Below are 24056 nucleotides of genomic sequence, written 5' to 3'. Positions count from 1 at the left end.
TGCCCATGTATATCTTTAATCCGTTGTTTAACTTGGTTCAGTGTGTCACACAACGGGAAACTAGGGTTTTATAAAGCAACACTAATACTTTACGTGATCTTGATTCTATGCCTCTGTTTATACAACCAAGATTGTATTAGCTTTTTTGGCTGCTTCCTCACACTGCTGGCTCATGTTTAAGTGATCGTTCACTAGAACTCCAAGGTCCCTCTCACAGTTACTGTTTTTGAGCCAAGTCTCACCTAATCTATACTTATACCTTTGCTTTTTTTCTTCCTAAATGTAAAATTTTGCTTTTCTCCACATTAAAATTCATTTTGTTGGATAGGGCCCATTGTTCAAGTTTGTCAAGATCTTTTTGGATCCTGAGCTTGTCTTCTGGGGTGTTGGCTATTCCTCACCGCTTAGTATCATCTGCAAATTTGATGAGTTCTCCTTCTATTCCCTCATCTAAGTCATTTATGAGGTGACATCCAGCAGCTTGAATCGCATTCCGAAGTCAACTACATAGCAGTGGTGGCACATGGGCACGCTGAAAGGGGCCCATTGCTGCTTCCACAGCTGCATTTGAGGCCAGCTGTAGCTTCTGGCTGGTCTTCAAGGGCAGCCCTGTGTGGGGGCCTAACAAGTATTTCTGTGTACATTAAAATATTTTGAGATATTTTGAAGGCAAACTGATGAAGCAGGTTTTAAAACGGTCTGACAACAAGCAGCTATATTTGCTGACAAGGTGAATATGAGTGAAAAAACAACACACTTCCAAACTGCTACCAATGTTGTAAGCACATTTAGGAAAAATCTATCATTTTTCAGGAGAAAAAAGCTCAGAATTCAGAAGGACCCATGATAAATATCCCCGCTGATTTGGGTTGATGAAATGGTGTTTATTAATGATGAAGCTTACGTTGGCCTTGTTCTTGATTTCTGACTCTGATTTAAGAGGTCCAGAACAAGCCACGGATCTGGCTTTCGATAAGGCCCGTCCGCTTTGTTTAGAACCTTTCTTTAGATGAGTGCAATTGAGTCGTCCCTGCTGGAGGGCTCCCTTGGACTCTGCCTCATCTTCCTCTTTGATCCCATTTCCAGGTGAAATTGGTGAACATTCGTAATGATGACATCACTGATGGGAACCCGAAACTCACCCTGGGTCTGATCTGGACGATTATCCTTCATTTTCAGGTAAGGGCCTGACTTTGCTCTGGAGGGGGAAGGAGGAGGAGGAGGTGGCCTGAGGAGGAGGCCACCTGAGGTGGGTTGTCTGGCCAATTAATCGCCTTTCAGGTCAGGGAAAATAAGCAGCTTTCCCGTTGGTGGTTTTTGTGATTCACTCATTGCATCTGCTTCTGTTGGAGCTCCCGGATCATCCCTGAGGAAGGGGCCTTTCCTTTAGGAGAAGTTGCCTGGCTGTGTCTGGTGGGTGAACAATGGGCATGCTGTGTTTTGGGGAAGGGGTGGCTGCAGTCCCACATTGCAGAGCAATTACCCTCTTCTTACCCTGAAAGTCCTGGGACATTGTATGGCATCTTATTCTTTATGTACGTACATAGTTCATGTGTTAGAACTTCCCAATTCTAAAACAATTCTGAATGGCTTATAATATGAAAGAAACCGCTGGATAAAAAAAGCTCACAACAGAGAGATCCATCATCCCAACCCCTTGTCTAACCATGGGGGCTGGGAAAACAGTTTTTTCCCACAAGGCCTTCAGGGTAGGAGCCACGTGGATCTCTACAGGGGACATGGACAGCATACTAATATATATATATATATATATATATATATATATATATATATATATATATTAGTATATATATTAATAAAGTTTTTTTTATTTTTTAAACACACAGATAAACATACAATGCATCTTTTCTGAACAGAATATTGGGCCGGTTTTAGATTTATACAGATTTTTGTTCATCTTTAACACAATTTTAACACAATTGTATATATAAATTTTCTCATATCATTTATTCTCTCTAATTCTAAGAAACCAATATTACCGTCCATCTTAATTTCTCATCCTAATATAGTTCATTTTTTTTCTTTTCCCTCCTTAAAATTTGAATTCATATAACATAATATCACCCCCAATTTATTACCTTAAATTTTCTTACTCCAATCACCAATGATTCTTTTATCAACTATTCCAAATAATCAATTTCAACAATTAAACCTATTCAATAAAAAATCAACTAAGTATCAATCTTACTCCAATACCTCTACATTTACATTTATATAGCATAATACAATTCTCAATTATTTTCCTAAATTTATAACATAATACCATTCCCAATTATTTTCTTAAATTCTTTAGCTCCAATCTCAAATAGTTTTTTCTTCGTCAACTGTTCCAACTAATAGGCTTCAACATTTTTATAACATTTTTATATCATTTTTATAAAGACCAGTTAAATATATCTAATTAATTCATAATCCAATGGCTTTCTGTTCTTATTTAGTTAAATACCACAAATATAATTAAGGGGACAGCATACTAATATTGTGGTTGCCTTTAGGTCCATTCTTAACCTTTCTGTTTTGGCTTCCTTTGATTTTCTGAGATACAGAGATACGTTTGTTGTAAGAGCCATGGAACTGAGGAAGATCACCATTGTTCCCATTTCACAACTGGTACTTTGGACTTAAGCTATGAGAAGGTGTGATTTGTCAAGGCTATTGCCAAATTATTGCAGCAAAGACATGGACTATTGGATTATTTATTAAATAATTATATGGATTATTTATTAAATAATTCATGTGCCACCCATCTTGTCCACAGAAGAGAATAGAGAATAGAGTGGAGTGGAATGGAATGCTTTATTTGTCTCCAGTGCTGTAGCTCTCAGTGTACATGGAAAGCAACGGGGTAATAATAATCATAATAACAGGTGGTCATAATCACCAGTAACAGGTGATTCTATATGCCTTCCTGACTATATGCCTTGCTAACTCAGAGTCACTTGGTTGAGTTGGGTGGCTGTAGAAATTGAATAAATAAATAAACCTCTGCTGTCCTTAGTTCATCTAAGTCATATCTTGTACACTGACATGTGGGTATTTTTTCAATATTTGGTTCTAAGGAATGGCTTTATCTTGCAGTGCCATCTTGTATCTGAATAGTGGGGGATGGGCAGTTGAGTTGCTGTCTTGAGAGGCATGTCAAAAGTTCCTGAGTAATCTTCCATGTAATAGAGCTGCAGGAGGGAATATTTATTGCTGGAATACCTGTGTTGAGGGAGGGGGGAGGTCAGCAACCAGCAGTGCACCCCCAAGAGTAGACTTGGCAGCTCTGTGTTTTTCTGAGCTGGGGCTTCCCTTGAACTGAAGAATGGAAGACTTTCACCGCATCTGCACTGACAGTTGAAGTTTGAGCCTTGATGTAGGAAATTCTTTTCTGGAAACAGCCCCGTTGAGCAGGCAGCAATATCTGCACTGCATATTGCATCTGTGAGCCACTCCTTCCATTTCCCTGGCCCATCTCTACCCACCACGGAAACCTGAATCAGTCATGCGTGGCAGGAAGGGGGGGAAAGTGACACAGTGGAATAAACCAAAGGATGTCATTTTCGCTGAAAGAATATGCACCCTCAAATGCTAGAAGGCTCAGAGAGGGACCTTTGAGTCCATGTTGACTCCTGACTGCTTCCTGGACTATTTATTTATTAGTCCAATTTATATGCCGCCCTTCTCCGTAGACTCAGGGCAGCTTACAATGCATTATAGCAATAGCTTGCATACTTTTTTGTATATACCTGCTTATTAGGGTTTTCGGGGGGGCCCTAAGCGGTGTTGTTCTATACAAAGTTGGCTTATTGCCCCACGATCCGGGTCCTCAATTTACCTACCTCGAAAGGATGGAAGGCTGAGTCAACCTTGAGCCTGGTGAGATTCGAACTTGCACTAATTGCAGGCAGCTGGCAGCTAAGTGCTAGCACTTAACAGCACTTTAGTCCACTTTGGAATTTCTTGGTGAGTTTCAGCCTCAGAAGCTGTGGATCTCTGCATAAGAACTCAGCGAAAGAATAAAGGTCCACCTCTCTCTTCTTCTCATCAGACGTTGATTGCGAGATTTTTCCTTCCTGCCAAGCTTTTCCTCTGCTACAGAAGGGACAAGGGATGGGGAGATGGGTAGCTGGCGAGAAGCTTGGACAAGCAGGTGGACATGCTTGGTGCTCTCTGAGCTGGGTTATTTGCTTGAAAAACTTTCCTTACCCAAGTAGGTAACATCATCAGTGCATCTGCAAGAAAACAACCCGGCTCAAGACCCAAAACCCGGCTAGAGCCCCAAAACTCCACAGAACAAGCCTGAGCTGAAGAGATTTCTTCTGTTGGGACATTCTTCTCAGGGGTAGGGGAAGGGTAGCTTCTTAAAGTCACATGGTTGAGATGCCAATTCTTTTCCAGTTAGGGGGAAAAAAAAGACTCTGCTAAGGACCAGAAGGGCCTGTGGGATGTGTGTGTGTGTGACTACATTGAGTGTAATGGAGTTCATATGTTGCCTTTCATTGGGTAAAATGAGATTTAAAAAAAACAAGTTTCAGTAGTATGATTCTTAATTATTATTTTCTTTAAAACACCTGCCTCAATTAAACTGCCTCTCTTTTAAACTGTTTTTTAAAATTTTTAAAATTTTTAAATTTTAAATTTGTCTTATGAATTTGGGGTGTTTTAAATTTCGTTTTCCGGGCCAATTATTTAATTGTATTTTAATGGTTTTTTTAACATTTGTATTATATGTATTTTATTTGGCTGTTCATCGCCCTGAGTCCTTCGGGAGTAGGGCGGTATACAAATTCAATAAATAAAATAATAAATTGTACTGCTGAATTCCAACCCTTCTTCATTTGTCTTGCATGGAGAACCCAGCTTTGGGCTTAAGAGGGGCTGAATCCTGGAACATCACCAGGGCCAGCCCAGCAGGGCCTCCATGGGCCAGGGAGCTCAGGGCTTTCTCCCAGCTCCGAGTCCTGTAAGTGGAGTCTAAACAAGTCCTTGAACATGGGCATCCCAGGGGTCTTGCTAGGCAAAGCCAGCAGGCCTTGCTTCAACTCCTTGGCCCGGGGGAATGGCTGTGCCAGTGTTGATGTAGGTCTTGCCTCCACCTGATGGACGGGGCCGGAGGGGGAGGTTGTTTGTATAGAAACGCAGAAGGACCTGCATTAATTGAGCTGAAAGACATCCATTACTTATTGCCTGCCAGATAATAATCCTGTTTTAGAAACCACATTATGTTATTGCATTCAGAGGTTTATCCCCCTGCCGACATTTCTTGAAGCGGCTAAGGAATTGGGTGGGTTCTGCAGAAGCCGAGGCAGAAGCAACCTTCATGGCCTCCTGCCAGGCCCGTCTTGCATCTGCTGGCTCCCACAGGTGGTCAAGGGAGACCAGGTCTGACTTGAGCCCACACCAGTATAGTGTTCATCCCCCTGACACCCCCCCCCCCGTTTCTGGCCAGGCAGGCACTAGGTGGCACTGCTGCCTCAAGAACAAGTGGAGGGGAAATGGGGAGGGGTCTGACTGCAGAGGAGCCCAGAAGCTGCTTGTTGCTGGTGCTGCTGCCGCTAGGCTGGAGCGAATAATACCCGCTTGGGGGGGAGGGGGCTCCTCCCAGCCTCTCCCTCCTTATGGAACATTCTCCCCCATCCCAAGTGAGGTTAGCTCCATCCCTACTGATGTTCAGGGGGTCCCTCAAACCCTGGCTATGTCACCAGGCCTGGGGGGTGCCAGGGCACTGGTGAAACGTTACAATGGCTTCATCACTGTGGCTGATATTTGCTCTCTCCTGTGCTGTATGGTTTTTTTTTTAAATAATGTCTGTGTTAAATTTTAATAATGACTGTTTTTTATGTTTATTGTTTTTAATCTTGTATTCTTGCCCAAGATAACTGTTTGTGAGAAGGACAGTTACATAAATTTTGTAGGAAGGTAAACTAATCAGAGCAGACAGCAAGGATCAAACATGCTTTAGGTAGGTGCTTTTCAGTCAGTGCTGGAGGGGAGGGGGAGACCCAACCTCCAATGGCAGGGCAGAATATAGGAGGACGATGGGTCCATTACATCCAGGTGAAAAGGAAAAGCAGCTTTTCATCTTTTTTTCCTTAAAAACTAGATTCATTTATTTAATTTTATTTATTTAAAAGATTTGTATGGCTGCTCATCTTAAGCAACTGTGGGCAGCTCCCAAGAATTGCACGGTGTAAAGGCCTTCTTTTGTATGGATCAGCTGATGTCTTTCAGTGTGAAATGTATGTACTCAAAAGCATGAATTAATGAATTAAGGGTGAGGATAGTTGCCTAGAATGAAAAAGAGGGAAGAGACTGTCTTGTGGCTGGCTGGTGGTCTGCAGCCTGCTCTGCCCTCAACTGTACAGCCCACGCAATTAAAGTGTTGCCGGTTTAGCTAAAGGGGGATAATTTCTGGTTAATTTAGTGGGTAGGAAAAAAAACTACCCTCCATTCATGCTCAAAAAACTTGGAGCGGATTCTCTTCCAGGAAACCCTCCAGTGTCAAGGCAGCTTCCTGGGAACTGTTGGCTTTGGCCTGCGTTCTTTTCCAAACCAGAAGGAAACCCTCCATGTTCCTCCTTACCTGGAAACTGGAATCTGCGAGGAATCTGTGTCTGTGGGTCAGAATTCCCCACAGATAGCATTGGATTCTTTGCTCTTTGGCCTTTCGCAGAAATGTTTCCTAGTCCAGCATTTCTCAACCTCAGCAACCATCAGATACATGGACTTCAACTTTCAGAATTCCTCAGCCAGCATAGAGAATTCTGGAAGATGAAGTCCGTCCACACATCTTAAAGTTGTTGAGGCTGAAAAACATTGTCCTCCTCTATTTAACATGTTGGCTGAATGGGAGGAACAAGGAAGAGGGAGGGGCCCATATTGCTTCCCCCAACTTAAGCGTCTTGCTATTAAGAAAGTCTCTTTTCTTTGGACCCAGAAGGCAAATTTGAAAAAAGCCCCCCCCCTCCCAATTTTTTTTTTGAAGTGGCTTATCAAATATGACAGCTGCTAAGTTTTTGGCTCCTCTGTCTAAGATGTCTATTTAGCATACAGCTAGAATGGCAGTTGTCTACAAAACTGAGGAATGGCAATACCCATCCCTGTTTACTCCATTAGGTTCCTCCCGCATTGTAGAGGTCCTGTTGCTGGGTTGAGGAAGGAGAGTTCCTGTTAAAGATGTCAGGGCAGCCCTGCTGCATCCGATGAAGGCCCATCTTGGTCTTGGATTGTTGTTTTGTACTGGCCGGCCTCATGTCCCTGGGTACTCACAAGCATGGAGACCTCTCCCTCTCTTGTCCCCTGGCAAGCGACCGCCTCCAGCCTTGGAGTAACAGTGAGAAAACCCATCTTCCGTCTTTTAAAGCTGTCCAGGTCATGATCTTTATCACATCTTGTGGCAATGAATTCCATTGGGTCGTTTTGTGCTTTGTGAGAAACCCATCTGAGTGGGCTTCCAAAGTCCTGACTAGGTTTTCTAGCTATGCATTTTTAAGAAATTATTTAAAGTGTTATACCTCTGCAATACTATAATGCCATTAGCCATGCTTGTTGGCTTTGGTGGGAATTGAGAACATCTGGTGGGCAGATTACCTATTTCTGATGCTTTTTTTTTTTTTTTACACAATTTAAGAAATATCTGGTTGCATGGGGAGGGGGGGGAGAATGCAGTTCCTTTGCAAGACGATGCCAACTCTTCTGATCTTGAGGCTCTCCATTGGCACTAGAAGGTGCCCGGTTTCCCCATCAGCATCCAGGGTCCCAAGGAGGGGCGGTTGGGATCCACACTGATCTCCAGCTGCAGGTCAGGTTCATCAGCCCTGAGGGGACATGGATGCAGCTGATGGGGGCCTGAGGGTCTGGATGGTTTGGCTGATTGAGCCCCACTGAATGGGCGTTGAGGCCCCCAGGATGCTCCATGACTGAGGAGCATTGCCAAATATATTTTTCACGATGCTCTTCAGAGCCAAGAGTGGCTTTTCATTCCGGAATGCCTGTTTTGGTGCTTAGATGCAGTGGAAGGAGGCTTTCTTTGCTGAGCTTAATCTTCTCCAGCATAAATCCCTGGATGGAGTTTAGTGCAGCAGCCGCCGCCTCTCTGGGCTTCTTGGTGGCTTTGCACAATGCCCTGGTTTCTTTCTCTTTGAGTGTCTTTCCCACCCCACCTTCCTCTCCTTGTTTTGTGTTGTGCTTTTTTTTTTTAACTTTGTCTCCCGATTTCCATCTCTCTGCCTTGGTGCCACACCCCTCAGCAGCCTCTCCCTCCTCCCTCCCTCCCTCCCTCCCTCCTGCCGCCGTCACCGCTGCTGCCGCTGCCGCCTCTGTCTGGCTCTGGCTTTCTCTTTGCGAGGGGAGCCCTCCCATTACCTCATATTTGGAGAGAAGCTGCTGCAGCCAATCCCGGCTCTGGCTGCTTTTGGGTCAAGTGATTTCTGAACTGCAGTGAGGTGCTTTGAATGTCTCTCCCTCCAGCTCCCAGCCTTGTAAGATGGCTGTCTGAAAACGGCAGCAGCTCGGCAGGAGGAGCATCTTGATGTGCGGGTGTGTGTTTGTATTCAAGTGTGAGCGTGCTTCTAGTTGTGTGCATTTTTCATATGGGCACCTAATCTGATGAAGCAGCCGCTGGGATTTCTCCAGGAGGCCGGTGGCAGCATCGCTGCATTGTCACTGGAGCCCTGCGCACCACGGAGATGGGAAATATTCTCGGTTGTGTTAAAGAGCTGAAAGAGCCAGCCAGGGAGGTGGGGAATGCGCCCCTCTCTCCCCAGAGGAAAGCTCGCTTCAGGCGGAAGAGGAAGGGGAAGAAGCTGATGGCACCGGAGATGTCTGATCCGAGAGCAGAGAGACCCTCCTCGAGGGCTGAGATGGCTGAGGAGGAGGAGGAGAACGAGGCATTGAAGAAGTTCAGAGGGTCTCCTCTGAAGGAGGAGGGAAGGGCTGGGGGCTTCCACCCACATGCTGCTTCCTACGGGGAGGCTTGGCTGCATTTGAAGATGGAGAGTCTGGAGCAAGGACACGTTGTGCAGGTGAGAGAGAAGTTTCAGGGGACTCTGGAGCGAGCTCACCTGGTGACCGAAAAGACCTTCTCCCTACCTGGAAGCCCAGGAGACTTTCTTGAAGAGGGAGCCACGGTCATTGCTCGCCTGCTAGACAACCCGGCAGAGCAGAACCGTGAGAAGGTGGCAAGCCAACTGGTGGCTTTTCAGAGGCCGGTGGGTTTGGGCAAGAGCCGAGCAGTTCTAATGCCACTGCCCAGGGAGGCCGTGCCTGGAGTACCTGGGGAGAATTGCTTGGGAGAACTGGCGGTGGTGGACTCTTGGGCTCAGCCAAAGTTGGAGGTCCTACAACAGCAACAAGGAGTGACAACGATGGTGGAAGAGTCCTACAAGAACTGGAGTAGTGAAGAAGGAAATGAGAGTCTATCAAGCACTATTTGGGGAGCTTCTTATACAGCAGAGAAGGGCACTATCTCAGAGCTGTCCACGCCGTCACCTATGGTGGATCAGGTGGAGCTCAAAGGGTTGGAGAATCCTCTGCAACCTCCATCTGCACAAGAAACACCTGTTGGCAAGAGAGAAGATGGCATCCCAACCTCCCAAAGCAGGGTCTCTTTCAATGGGTCAGCCTCCAGCGCCTTCCAGTCCTCCTCAGGCTATGGCAGTGACTCAATGCATCAGCTGGTAAAGGCGACTGGGGCCTCGTTCTGCAGAGAGAGACACCCTGCCTCTGGGGGAACGGATGGACCCAATGGGAGAAGAGCCACCAAGGAGAGCAGCAGGCCAGCCAAAGGAGGGGTCAGTGCAGTTTTTCTTTTCCAACTCTTTGAGACTAGGGCAAGATAGAGCAAACCTTCTGAGATGTTGGAAGTCATATATTGGGATTCGGGCTGGGGTGGGATTCAGGTTGTTTTCCTGGAGTGAGTTTTAACAACTTGCAATCTGGATAAATTGGAAGAGCCCCTTCCTGGGCTGTCATTGGGAAGGATAATCAGAGGGACTAATATGCAAAGTTGCCCAATTCCAGCTGTCTGGAATAATTGTAGGAAGTCAGTGTGGAAGTAAAAGCAATTCATACAAGTTTATTTGAGAGTTTTGTCTTTTGTTCCAGGACTCAGACCTGGCTTAGATAATGAACTCCAAAGAGACCAATGTGAAGTAAGCCCCCCCGCCCTCCGTACAGATGGGGGCTGATACATTTCACTGACCGTCTCGCAGGGTGGCAGTTCCAGACTTCTCTGTCTCCTTAGGAGAAAGATGCTTAGTCTCTTCAATTTAGATCTGTTTGGGGTGGGGGGGCATCTCGTGATGGAACATATTTTAACTTGAGGGAAACGTGGATATGCTGGGCTGAGCCCTGGTGCTTAGAACAAGTTCTGAAATAAATGTTGATGCTCAAAGATAGTGTAGGCTGTTGGGAACTCAATTCTTTGTGAATGCCTGCCTTCAGAATAATCTAAAATGGAATTAACTATGCAGGAAAGGAGATTAGCTCTCCTTGGTCTGACTCTACAACAAAGATATTCAGCCTTGTGTCCTTCAGATGTTCTGGGATTTGCCTTCCATCTGCCCCCACCTGCACAGCCAGGAGCAAGAGATGGAAAGAGAGGTCTGGAGGCTCACGGGGCCATTCCAAGCTCTCATTGTGACTCTGTTGACAAATTGGCCGCTTCTGCTGACTTTCTGTCATGTGCAAGCATACTGGAGAACCCTCCTTCAGGTCTTAAAGCAGCTGTCTTCATTCCCAAAGAGTGATAGTTGCAAATTTCCAATGGGGGAAAAGGGGATAATATGGCAGTGTGGATAAGGACTCTCCGGAGCAGAGCAGAGGAGCCAATCTTGAGGCTCATCAGTAGCATAGATCACCCAGCTGATAGGTGCTTTTCAGGAATAATGCCATTTAAAAAAGTAACACGACATATTTCTTGTTAGATGGAATTTAAACTTGAAAATGTTATTAAAGGGCAGAGGTTATAGAAAGGAGACATATGGGGCTGGAAGTTTTCTTGTAGACCAGAATTCATTTAACGTCCAACAGTTTTTTACCTAAATCAAAAGAAGACCCAGATATTAAACCTGTCTTCTTTGATCCTGCCCCCCCCCTTCCGACTGGAGGGCTGGAGAAGTCACTGGCTTGGCCCAGGAGAACCCAGATTCCAGTCCCAGATAATCATGGAAGCTAACTTGGTGACTTTGGCTATCCATTCCTTCTCCGTCTCATTTACTGCACATGTTTGTTTGATTTTTAAGCTCCCCTGTGCTTTTTGAGAAAGCTAGGTTGCTTAGAGTCTGGGCTGTTTCACCAGTTTGATGAGGTAACATATTTGGATGGCTGGTAAGAATCTTTCCTTTCCCACTGATATTTTTCCATTTATCTATCCAAGAGTGACAACCAGGTAAAGTAGATCAGAGAAAGGAGAAATGTCATCAAATTTTAGGGCTATTCCTCTTTCCCAGTGACTACTTGGTACCAAAACAGCTTTCCAGTTCTTCCTCTTAGCTTTCTACCCCTTGACATGCACAAGTTTGCTACTGGGTATTTCTGAAGCGATGTAAACATCATCCAGCTGTTCTCATGTCAGTATTCTGGGGATGCCAAAGGTCTCTTGGGATTTCTTTCATGAAGAAACTGGCCTGTTAGAAAAGCTTTCTTGGAGACCCACAATTGATGAATTCAGTTCTCCTACAGCATCCCAGAAGGCAATTGGGAGGCCCCTTAGACAAAGAAGGATTACTCTACTTTCAAAGGTAAAAAATATGAACAGGAAAATTGTGCTGGGTTTAAAGGTCCTAGTTTGCATGCTCTCTTTCATAGGTGAATTTGGCAAGTCCTCAGCCAGATGTTCAATGGTTTGTTTCGCTTGGACCTGAAAATGCCACCATTCTGGCTTTCAGCCTTCATGGAGATGTAGTCATTACAAATAGAAGAGACAGTGCCAACTCCGTTCGGAAATTCTTACAGAGCTCTTCTTTACTTAAATGTTCGGATCTGATAAGGGCATTCCACTTCTGAGCAAATTCCATTTTCGCATCTGGATTGGTTGACAACATAGACCAGTTTGGGTATTTTGGAACTTGGGAAGATCCCTTGGAATTTTTACATATCAAAACAGAATGAATGCATTAAGATAGAAAAAGTTTTTTCTGTTTCTAAGGTGATTTTTTGGAACGTTTAAATGCCAAGTGGATACAGAACAGTAATTTCTTAGGCATTGAGAATAGTGGCTAAAGGAGAAATTGGGGTCCTGGCTGAACTGGATTTTCTACTTGAAATCAGGTAAACATTTATTTTGTTATTAGGTTCACATGGCTGGAATGTGGCATTTTCACAATTCTTCTTTAGCAAGGTGGTATATGTGGTGTGACAGTATTTGTTTGTCATTGTGCAATCCTTTGTCTAGCTAACTACGGCTTCCCAGACCTCTCACACATCAGTTCAATCACAAGGGAACTCTGCCTTGAGACTGGGAAGGCTGGTCAGCCAGGGAGGCTGCAGTGGGACAGTGAGATGGGGACAGACCGTCCTCTCTCCGGCCCTTTGCAGCCTAGTTTCCCACCCTTTCCATCCCAAGGTGAAACCTCAGAAGAGAGCGCTTGTGTGGTTTTCACTAAGGCAGGGGTTTCCAAACAGGGGCAACTTTAAGACTTGTGGACTTCAATTCCCAGAACTCCCTAGCCAGCTGAAGAATCTCAAAAGGCTACTTGGTACCAGTTTTACAAATCAGTCCATCAGAATCAGAGTCCTGGCTATGAAAGGCTTGAACTTCCAACTTTCTTTGCAACCATAACAGCAAGAAATTTGAGGGTTCTGATTTTTACCATCTATTTTAAAAGTCTCTACCAAGCACCAGCAGATGTGACTAATAAAAAAAGGATAAAAAAAGGATTCTTTTTCATTTTAGAATTCTTATGTTATCCAAACAACTTTCCAATTTATAACAAAATATAACTTTACAATGAAACTGAATAACTGCATTCACACAAGCTAAACTGGCTAAAATAGCCTTAGGTACTTTGTGATTGCAGTTGTGGTGGGAAAGCATCTATTTTCTTTGCATGCAGCCTGAATCAGGCCCCCACAATAAATTATTCTCTTATCTATTTTGGGCAGGAAATCATTTGAAATTACTTTTCCCTAACTAGTTTAGTGTTTCCTATGTTGTATGTGAACAACCATTGAATTTTATGAATGATCATAAACAAGGTTATATCATTTTTTTGAAGAGCAGCAATTAAAAATAAAAATTTCCCACTTGCCCTTCTGAAAAGCTTTTTCTGTAGCAGAGAAAGGAGCCATTTATAGATCTGATCTATTTTGTTCTTAAGATATACTGGGCTTTTGGGGCCTGAAATGTGCATCTGAGCCAGCAAACAAGGACCTCTTTTTCACCAAGTTTTCTATGACCTTTGTGCACCAGGTGTTCAAGATAACCCTCACATGATGCTCACTGCCTGATGTGCTTCCTTGACCCAGGAGCTTCCTTTTCCTTACAGTTCAGTCCATCATATTCCTCCGATAAAAATAATGCCAAGGACAGACCTGCTGCTGGAGCCGCCCCAGCCGCTGCACCTCTCTGGGGATGTCTTGGAGGCTTCTTGGAGAGGTAGAGAGCAGCCATTTAATTCTCTTCTGCCTCTTGGCTGGAGGTGGGGAAGAGATGCCAGGCTGCCAGGGGCAGAATCCACGTCCCTCAGCTTGAGCTGGCCCAGCTACCCCTCTTCCACGCAGAGCAACAGGGCAAGCTGGTTGGGGAGGAAGGTTTATGCCTGAAAAGATCCTTCCGTGGGCATCCAAATAGGCTGAATAAAGTATGATTTCCTTCTTTGGGTCCTGAATTCTCCTGTACTTTGTTTCAAAATTGGGAGAGGAAGAGGCTTTTCCCCATGCATGGTTTTGTAAACCTCTGCCAGGGGTCCCTTCCCTCTTGGTCCCCCTGTATGAGGTGGCCCTTCTGGTCAGCCTTGGCTCCTGGTGATGCATGGAGAGACCAGTGCAGTTTACTTGGTGGGATTTGGGGAATTGGTTTGCCCATCCCTTGTTCCTTTGGCCGACTGCCCCCCCCCCATCTCCAGCTGGCATCCATGCCTAAGAGTAGTTTAGGGCCTGGGTTTCCTTGCTCCTGGTTGAACGTCTTCACTGCATCCCTCTGCCTAACCAGAGGGTTAGGGGAGAGGGTTCCGGCTCACAACCATCCAGTGGGTTTCCATGGCTGGGCAGGAGTAGAGCATGGGTTTCCCCAGATTTTTCTCTTAGTCCTTTAACTGCTACCTAAATGGGCTCTCTTGTCCCTTGCTAAAGAGCCCCATTGCGTGGCCTTCCTCCCGTGGGAGTTGGTAATAGTTTGGGTTACCGTTACAGTATAATTTTTAAGATGTAGCGGAAGGAGCAGAGCTGGACACAATCCAGCACGTGCCTCTTGCCACTGATTTGTAGGAGGGCTTTGTTATACCAGCCTGTGGTCTTCCAAGCCCTCCCATTGATGCCATCCGTGGAATTGATCTTTTTTAGAGCAGCTGTACCTGAGCGAGGGTGTGTGTGTTTCCTGCTGCAATTCCACTGCTCCTTTCTTGATCAACCATTGCACCCATCCCATTCATTTAGGATAGGAAATTTAGGTTTTTATGACATGGGAAGTCACTCTTGGATAATGGAAGGGCAGTTTGTGATGTGGGAATGTTTTCCTTTCTCCACGGCCCATTCTTTGCCTCCGCCCTCCCATCTGGGACAAGGTGGGACTTGGTCCAAAATGCAATGGAATAGATTTAGTAGCATAGAATTAATACTTGGCTCACTGTCTTGATTCCCACTAGGCTTCTAAGTCCAGTTGAAAGAGTTGCCAATGACCTATAAAGGCCGAAGTGCTTTGGCCCCATTGTATCACAGACCCTCTGGGTTGTTCAGAGCATCTGGGGGGAGGGGGAGCTGAGGGTCTGCATTCTGAGAAGTACAGGTGTTATTTCTTAATGGTGGCTTCAAACTGTGGAACCACCTCAACTTCACGCTCCCTTATCACCACCACCACCACCACCACTGTCTTTCCTGAAGGAAGTTAAGTTCATCTTGTCCTGATGATTACTTGATCCTGATGATAGATAGGGGTAGCCTTTGCAATGTGTGCTGAGACTGTTTATCTTTGAGTTGTCATTGTTATGAGAACCATTCAAAGTCTATACATTGGGCAGATTGGAGGGGTTTGTATAAATAAATATAATGCAAAATTCCTATTGGTGTATTCCATTGAATAGAGCCAAGATCTGTTCCCTGTCATGAAGAATGGAGAATTCATGTGACAGGAAGGCAGATTTAGAAGATTCCTGGCAACTCAAGGGTAGAACCAGTCACCAATGTGTCGGTGGGTTCCCCTTCACCAGTTGTATTAGCGCAGAGGTTGAACCACCTTGGTCAGGGGTGCATTGAACAACAAGCTGGACTCGATCAACCTCAGAGGCCTCTCCCTGCTCCAGGATTCATGCTTCTCTCTAGCTTCTGGCATGGTCCTCAACGGGACCAGGACCAGGACCCCTTCCCTACAGACGGAGTGGAAGCAAAGGAAGTGGTGATGTTGTGATGACAGGTAGACCCACGACGCACATCCTGTTAGCCATCTTGTCAATCTATTAGGGCAAGCACATTCACCCCCTCCCCAGGAAGTTTCTCCAAAATTCTGTGCTCCTTTAAAATGCATTTTGAAGTCAAATTCTTGTTCATCCAGTTGACAGTAGAACTGGTAGGTAGGAAAAAAAGGAAGAAGTAAGTAAATTATCTGACTTGAGGAGGCTCAGAGAACACTCACTGACTGAAATATCTCCAGGGATGAGGTTGGGCAAGAGAGTCACTTCTCCTGACTGCCGGCTGAGGCAGAGTTTGAGCCAATTATTGCTTAACAAGGCCAGACAAAACTTGTGATGCCCTGAAGCAGAAGAATTTGCTGCCAAATTGTTATGTATCCTGGATTGGCAATTTGGCTCCCCAAGTTACATCCTGTCCTGAAGTGGAAGTGGGTGAGGAAAAGCAGAACCCAAGAGACCCTCTAAGGCAACCCCTTCCCTGAATCTGGCCTCCTTGCGAAGCGAGGGACCACTGTCCTGGCCTGTCCCACCGGCATCCACCTTCCTGGGACAAGCTGCCCCGAACCTGCCAACCCCTGCGATGGTTTTTCTGAAATGAAAACACGAATGGGCATCCTCTTGGCTCAGCCACCTTTCCTTCCAGCGCAATCCTGTTGTTGCCTGTTCACACATAACCTTTTCTCTTCATATTTAATTAGTGAAAATCTAATAAGTAGCCGAGTGAAGGGAGCCTCACCTCTTTTGTCAGCACTCCTCTGCAGCCTGAAAGGGCACATACTTCTCAAAAGCGGTTGGCAGCCTTCTCCTTCTCTCTCTCTCTCTCTCTCTCATTGGGAATTGGGTCACTGGGCCATCGCTTTTCCTAGGCCTGCTCCTGACAGCTTGTGCAAAAAGGATGCACGCAGGTAGAGTGGGAATTTGGAGTTGGGGACAGGGGAGCCCACGGTGGCCTCGCAGTACCTCAGAAACCTCAGCCTTTACTTAGGCCATCCATTCTGAATTCCAGAGCCATTCCCCTCCCTCACAGCTACCCTGGTGCACCAGGCAGTGCCTTCAGTGCTAGGAGTTCAGGTCTGACGTGGGCTCCATTGCCTGGACCAAGGCCAGAGCGAGATGGGGGGTGGGGAGTCCAGGCACTGATGTTCTCTGCTTTACCCTGTTCCCACTTTCTCTTCTCGTGAAGCTTTAGATTTCTGGAACATGAACAGGTTGTCCTTTTGTCAAGGTGGGATACTATTGGCAGTAAAATTGTCAGGCCCCAAGAACCAAGAAAAAACATATAAAGTTACTTTCAAATAGTTTCCTTTATTATTTCTCCCCTATCGGTACAAATCTACTTGGGAATGTTGTATTGTTGGGATATATTGTGAGAATTTCTAGGGAGGAGCCGTTTTAGCCCTCTTCCTTCCAACCCATCTCAACTTTGCTGTCTCTTGATCCCCTGGAATGCAGCCTCTCCCTGCTGGGAATCTAGACTCCATTCTACCACAAAAATCCAGGATTTGCTCACCTAGATAAGCCTAGATAGAACCAGAACTTGTGGGGTTGCAGTTGTTAGCTTTTGTTTATTGAATTGCATATCATATTTAACTCAGGCTTGTTGAACAAATTATGATTTAAGGAAAGTTTTGTTCAGCAAAATGTATGTAGTCACTTCTAATGATACCAGGGTTTGGATTCATCCTCACGTATTTTGTAGTGAGAGTAATAAATTATCCACCTTTTCACAGTTGTTTATTCAATGAAGATGTAATACTAACTGTTATGGGAAAAAATTGCTGTTCATAAACAGTTCAAACCATGATTTCTGAGTCTATAAACAATCATTAATTGTATCTGATTTTTAGATTAGGACTGAACCAGGTTGAAAGCCTAATGAGGAATGTTTATCTTGGAAGTATTTTATGACAGATGACCATATAGTATTGTTCTAGTTATAATTCTACCGTGTGTGCTAACGCTTAATATAGTAATTATTTTTGCTTGAATAAGTTTTCTTTTAATATATGCTCATTTGGAAAATCAATTTATACAGCAGAATATAAATAACTTAATTGATTCAGCAACAGGATCTTGTTGGCAAATGTTTATACACTGTATTGTCTGAGTCTGGATCTCTGACAGATAAAGCTTCATCATGTTTATGTTCCTCCTCTGTGGATACCGTTCTCCCTCAATTCTGTGAGCGCTGAAGGTTCAGCCCCAGTGGTATCAGAGTTGGAAAAGTAAAGCAGAAAGCATCCTGGGGAGATCCGAGACCTCATTGGTTTATCTGCATATGCCAGGCAGCCGCTGGGGAGTCAGAACTATTGGATGGTTGCAGGTCAGTGCTGGACCACTGCTGGCTGCAATTAGAAAGATTTGGTAGGGCCCTAAGTCAGCTGCATTTCTTGTGGGAGAAAAGGATACCCAGGTTGGCTTACTCACTCACCACGGAGAGATGAATAGTGACTTTGCTGTCACCGGGCTGGTTTGCTTGGTCCACACAACCAGTAAGGGCCAAAGTAGTGTTGCTGGATAGTGTTGCTTAGACCAGGTAGCAATTGTGTGAGCAATACAATCTCAAAGCTGGGAAAAGAACAGCCCCAAGCCTGCTGACTCAAAAAAGCAGGAGGAAGAGGCTTAAGATTTAAACCTCTGGACTTCAATAATCTTAAAATATAGGGCTTGGTTTTTGCGTTGTGCATCGGGCAGATTGTGTGTGTATATTCTTGTTTGCAGCAAATCAACTGATCTAGCAATATCCCCTTCTTGAAATCTGCTGCATTGTAGCTAGGGGTTATGAAATCTGATACAGCTAACCATATAGTTGCTTTTAAGGAAATTATTTGCTAGGATGTTCTTTCAAATCCAGGAAGCTGACACCTCCTATACTGGCCATACATTTTGTAAAGCATATTCCCCATGAAACATTGATCCTTCCAACTGAAGGGCTCTGTGCGCTTCCTTGCATTAAGAAATGATGATTTATGTTCTGTTCATTCCTCTGCCTGCTGATGACATTCTGGAGGAAGTCTGAAGAGGTTGGTAGTGGGGTGGTTTGCCCTGGAAGTTTGGACAAGACTAGAAAACAGCTTGGTAACTTTTTAACTTTTGCTTTTTGATCTCTGATTTAAGTTCTGGGTGAAGGAGATCCTAATGCCATCCTCTCTTCAGACTCTGTTGAAATGGGCAGCTCTGATTTGAGTCTCAGCAGAACGGGGCCTGGGTTTTATGCAGCCAGACCTAGCTTCATTCTTACTCAGTGTCCCTGCTTTGTCTGTCGTTCTTCAAGGGGAGAGGAGGCACCTGCTTATGAGCTGCAACCTAGCCTTTTATTCCAGAATAAAAGCTAGGATTGTACAGAGGGCAGAAAAGGGTGGAAGCAAGAAATTAGCAGTCAAGAGACATTTGACCGTTTATCTCATTATTGGTGGCTTAGCTCAGATAGAAGGAAACCTGGGAAGGACTGTTTCAAATCATTCAGGTGAACTCCACCTTAAATAAATGAGGGCAGGGCATTCCTTTTATGGTTTCCAAGACCTTGCATTTACCCAATCTGACATTAAAGAGACCTTTCTAAAATCTGAATAATTCTTGCTTCTTTGAGCTTGATCAGTTGGGCGGGCTTGGTAGGGTTTGTATATTGTAATGCATCACATATTCTCCTTTTCCAGCTGACAATTTTCTCTTGTTTTGTTGGGTTTTGTGAAGCAAATTGCCCCAAAAAGTCACATCACATGGATCCATCTCATTTTTCACCCTTGGAAAAAAAAATCACCCAACACAAACCAACTGCCTCACAACTTCAGGAGTCCTTTGTGCATGGTGGGGCCTCCTCTGCTACTGGAACATGGGCTGTTGTGTGGGTATCCATCTGATGGTCTTGCGGACCTGTTTTTGTCTTTCAGATCTCTGACATCTACATCAGTGGGGAGTCCGGGGACATGACTGCTAAAGAAAAGCTTCTTTTGTGGTCACAGAAAGTAACGGCTGGTTACGTGGGACTCAAGTGCACCAACTTCTCTTCCTGTTGGAGTGACGGGAAGATGTTCAATGCTGTCATCCATAGATATCGGTAGGTAGAAGCCCTCTCCTCCATCTCAGCCATGTAAGGAAAATTTGTCCAAAATAGGCGACACTTCTAATGCTGGAATTTATTATTTATTATTTATTTTATTTATTTATTTTTATAAATATACATTTTATAAATATATGCCGCCCTTCTCCGGAGACTCTGGACGGCTTACAATGCGTTAAGCAATAGCCTTCATACTTTTGTATATTTTATACAAAGTCAGCTTATTGCCCCCACAAACCGGGTCCTCATTTTACCCACCTTAGAAAGGATGGAAGGCTGAGTTGACCTTGAGCCTGGTGAGAATTGCAGGCAGCTGGATGTTAAATGCTGCCTTAGTAGGAGGCATTAGCCTCCTACGCCACTCAGGCTCCTATAAGGAATGAGCCTTATTTGTATTTTGCAACTGGATATTGAAACTGTCCAGACTGTCAGTGAGGTCCCAAACAAAATTCAAAGTTTTACTTTGCCACTTTTTCTGACTCATCAGTTTTATTGAATTCAACCTTTTATTTGGTTGAATTTTATTTTTTTCAGTCTTTATTGAAATATTTTTTGTGTGCAACCAGAAGCAGTCTGGAAGCACATTTTCAGACTAACACATTAAAAGACTGCCAGCTCACATGCCCTTTTTTTTCCTGCACTTGTTCTGACCTAGGCTTCCTGATAAAGCATAAATCACAATCTTAATCCCAAAAACTCTTTTATTGGAATGATTCACAAACAGTCTGTGAAGATTCCGACAGATGTCTACTTGAGTTGACACAGTCTTCCAGGATAAGCACCCATCTTTATCTCTCTTGAAACGCTGCCAGAAACCTAATTGTCAATTAGTTTTGCAAGGCCAAATGGAGCAGAGTCAAACGGAGCTTCTCACAGCTTGAATTGACTATATGAACTAATTGCTTCCTGCAAAGGCTCATGTCTGTTTGCTCCTCCTTTATGTCTTATGGGAGGGGCCAATCATCTCCAAGCCTTTCTCCTGAGTCACCCTTTTTTTTCTTAATTGTTCTTGCCTTCTGGCAGCTCTGTGCATGCACACACTGGGAACAAGCTCACACTGTTCTTCTGCCTCACTGATGTCAGATTCAGAGGCAGCACATAACTACCAGATGGCCCCGGCCCCCTCTCTGCCTCTGATGCAGAGCCTTCCCCAGACTCCAGGACTGGCCCACGTTCCTTCCTAACCTCCTCACTATCCGAATCTGCCGCCAGCTCCACTGGCTGCTGGTGGGCCACAACAGCCATAGATTTAACTCATCTATGTGTACAGGCCGTAAAGAATTTGGGATCAAAATCCTACAGCTAGTCCCCAGGATGCTACTGAAGGGTCGTTGAGGGGCTTTCTTCTGTAGTGGCACCAAAACTTTGGATGCTTCTCCACCTCTTCACCCCACCAATTCACAAAGCTTTTCTTGTAAAAAGATCTCTCCCTTCACCTGACCCTTCTCTGTACCAAAGTCAGATGAATGGTTTGATTTCTGATTTTTTTTCCATCTCCCCTTTTCACTCTGAATAACAGTGATGTGCTGTTGGGTTTGATTTATTGTGTTTGTGTCTTTCCCAAACCACCTGGAGGTACTTTGTTAAAAAAAAAAAGAAACTTCCTAGAAAATACAGTAAATAATGTTAGTAATTTATTAGTAGCTGATGCAAGTGCTTCTACCAGTAGTAATAATTGCTCAAGAGCACCCACAAAGCATTCTCTGAATGCCAAACAAGACCAACAACCCTAAAAAAGGTGAGGCGCCCCACCTGAATCCACAGGCAGCCACTCCGAGATGTGATTCTGCAGCTTCTTCTGATTCCTGAGAGCTTCACATGGGCAAGGCAACCTCCACTGAGAGGGGAAAGGGAAATTTCAGTTATATCCACAAAGCCCCAGTCATTGCAACTCATCACATTAGGATGAGAAGGGATTAGCTTTCCAGCATCAAAACATTTGGGCTTGCTTTGTTTTCAGGCTCTATGGACTAAAATCCCAAAGCTACCAATCAACATCACTGAGAATATAACAATGAAAACGGATGTAATTTTCATGGGCAAATTTTGGTTAGAATCCCTCCATACTGTGAAACTTTAGATTCCACTTTAAAACAGGGTTTAACTTTGGAAATTGTTCTGATTGCAGGGATTTGGGAGGTGGGTGCTTAGGAAATCAGATAATTTTTATATGAGGAGGTGAAAAGGAGGATGGAGCTGCCTTTGCTCAAGGAGGGCCTCCTTGTTAGAGAAGGATGCCATCAGCATGCTGGCCTTCTCAGTACACTCTCCTCAGAAGTTAACCATTGACGGGCATCTCTTTGCAAATCATCTACATTCACAGAGGCCTTCTGGTAACGTGTGTCCCCAGGTGAAGAGTAGGACAAAGCTGTTCCTTTTCTCCTTTAGCAGATGTGTATCACTTGCTTGCAAATGCTGAGTCGTCATAGTTTGGCTTATCTGTTTCCTACAGACCAGATCTTGTGGACATGGAGAGAGTTTATATTCAAAGCAACCGAGATAACCTGGAGCAGGCCTTTGAGATTGCTGAACGGCTTGGTGTCACCAGGTTGCTGGATGCAGAAGGTGATTGAGGGAACATTGGCAGGAGGTTGCATTTGGTGGAGATAAGTTGAGAAAGTTGGGCCCTGGAAGGCAAGAGAGTTTAGATGTTGAAGTGACCAAACCAACTAGGTTTACCACACTGCCAGCATGTTTCCAAGTCAGGTAGATTCCTCCTTCTCAGCATTCTGAGGTTGCTTGAGAAGTTTAACCAGAGGGCGCAGGGCTTTCCAGGGTCTCCCTCACAGCCTGAGATGCCCCCGTGTGGTTGCTTAACAACTGCAGTGGGGGAAGGAGCTAGGATTGTAGTTGTTGAGTGAGATGACCACACGGGTGCCTTGCATAACAAAGCAATGACTTATGACCCAAATTGTGGGCTTAATTGTGGTCATATGTTGACTGCTTATATTACTATTATCTAGCATTACTGATTTCCAAAGCAGTTTTAAGAATTTGCTTCCATTAAAAAGCCAACATTGCCCCAAGATGCATGTAGGCTTCTGGGCTTTCTGGAGGCACTTAATAGATTAAAATAGATCTGCACTGATTCCTGTAGAATCTGAGGCTTACATTTAGTTCTGGTCTGAAGAGTGCATCATGCAGCTTCTTACGAACTATGCAATTTGAGATTGCAGATGGTAAGAACTCCGTTCTTAATTACTTTGCTGAAGAAGGAGAGAGAAGATTATTCATTGTATGTAAAAAACCACCACTTTAGGGCAGAATAGTTCAAGAGAAAATAATATCTTCCTGGTTCATAAGAAAATTTATATTTATGGTGGATCACACCACAATTTTGATTCCCCTACATGTAGTGCGAAGTAATGCTGTCATGAAAAAGCTTTAGATGCAAGTCATTTTTCTTTTTTTCAGATGTTGATGTCCCTTCACCAGATGAAAAATCTGTAATCACTTACGTGTCTTCAATTTATGATGCCTTCCCCAAAGTCCCTGAGGGAGGAGAAGGAATTATTGCCACTGTAAGTTTTGTTATCCTTTGTTCAGCCTGGAGGGTTCACTCAACATTTTGCTCTTCTGCAACTTCTTAGCACTGTTGTTTCAAAGGGAATGATGTCACTGTGTACCTACACTCAGCTTTTAGGAAGTGAGGATTGTTCTTTGGCTTCCTCTGGTACTGAGACCCCGTCCTGCCCAGCCGTTTCTCGGTTGCATTAGAGCCTTAACACTGGCCTTCAGCTGAACAAAGCTGAACAGAAAGTGTGTGTTTCGGTGTTTGTTTTTTCTTTTGATGGTTCTTCTTCAGCTGGATGTTTTTGTCTGGTGTTTCTTCTCCACCCAGTGCCACTTGATTGTCCTTGATTTCCCCTTTTTCTTGTAGGAAGTGGACACAAAGTGGTTAGAATATCAGACCTGTGTAGAAACACTGATCAGCTGGATCAAGCAGCATACGATACAGATGTCTGACAAATCTTTTCCGCAAAACCCTGTAAAGCTCAAGGTAAATTCTGGCCAGTTTTCCTCTTATCAGATCTGAAATAGCTCCTGATTTCAGTTGCTGCACAGTCATTTGTGGAAGCTTCCTTCTATCCAAAATACAAATGTGGTTGATTCTGTGGCCTTGGTTGAATTTAGTGGTGGATTGCATCCCGACTCAAAGAGTCAGTTATTCAATGATGAGGACACCAGATTAGAAATTAGGAGATCACATATACTGATAGCAATAATAGTGATATACAAAATAATTCTAACCATATTTATAATTATATTAGCTTATTTAGGTTCCTGTTAAATATATTAGCATACATATAATTATAAACAATGTTCATATTTTACTTAAACATAACAATACTTTTTCTTCATCTAATTTCTACCTCTTATCTCTAACCATTGATAAATACATGTTAAATAATATTTTGTGTCTCCTG

General features: G+C 44.2%; 1 protein-coding gene across 22 annotated transcripts in view; it reads left to right on the top strand.

Moving 5' to 3' along the window:
* Window positions 1-24056, top strand: part of LOC117663256 (microtubule-actin cross-linking factor 1) — a 323136-nt gene that overhangs the window by 119480 nt on the left and 179600 nt on the right. For 12 of the 22 annotated variants that reach the window (XM_034413270.3, XM_060691389.2, XM_060691390.2 and 9 more), the window contains 5 exons: window positions 1087-1179; window positions 19460-19626; window positions 22082-22194; window positions 23044-23150; window positions 23510-23629. In XM_034413270.3, the coding sequence (XP_034269161.2) occupies window positions 1087-1179; window positions 19460-19626; window positions 22082-22194; window positions 23044-23150; window positions 23510-23629 (600 nt within the window). Of the gene's footprint in view, window positions 1-1086; window positions 1180-8296; window positions 9798-19459; window positions 19627-22081; window positions 22195-23043; window positions 23151-23509; window positions 23630-24056 lie in introns of those variants that run through there. The other 10 variants (XM_060691387.2, XM_060691382.2, XM_060691381.2 and 7 more) reach the window with 1 other exon arrangement.

This window comes from Pantherophis guttatus, chromosome 10, assembly GCF_059756535.1.
Source record: "Pantherophis guttatus breed Tessera chromosome 10, ASM5975653v1, whole genome shotgun sequence".
Classification (NCBI taxonomy): Eukaryota; Metazoa; Chordata; class Lepidosauria; order Squamata; family Colubridae; genus Pantherophis; species Pantherophis guttatus.
Note: the sequence above shows the minus strand (reverse complement) of the source record. Positions and strands in the feature narration are given on the sequence as shown.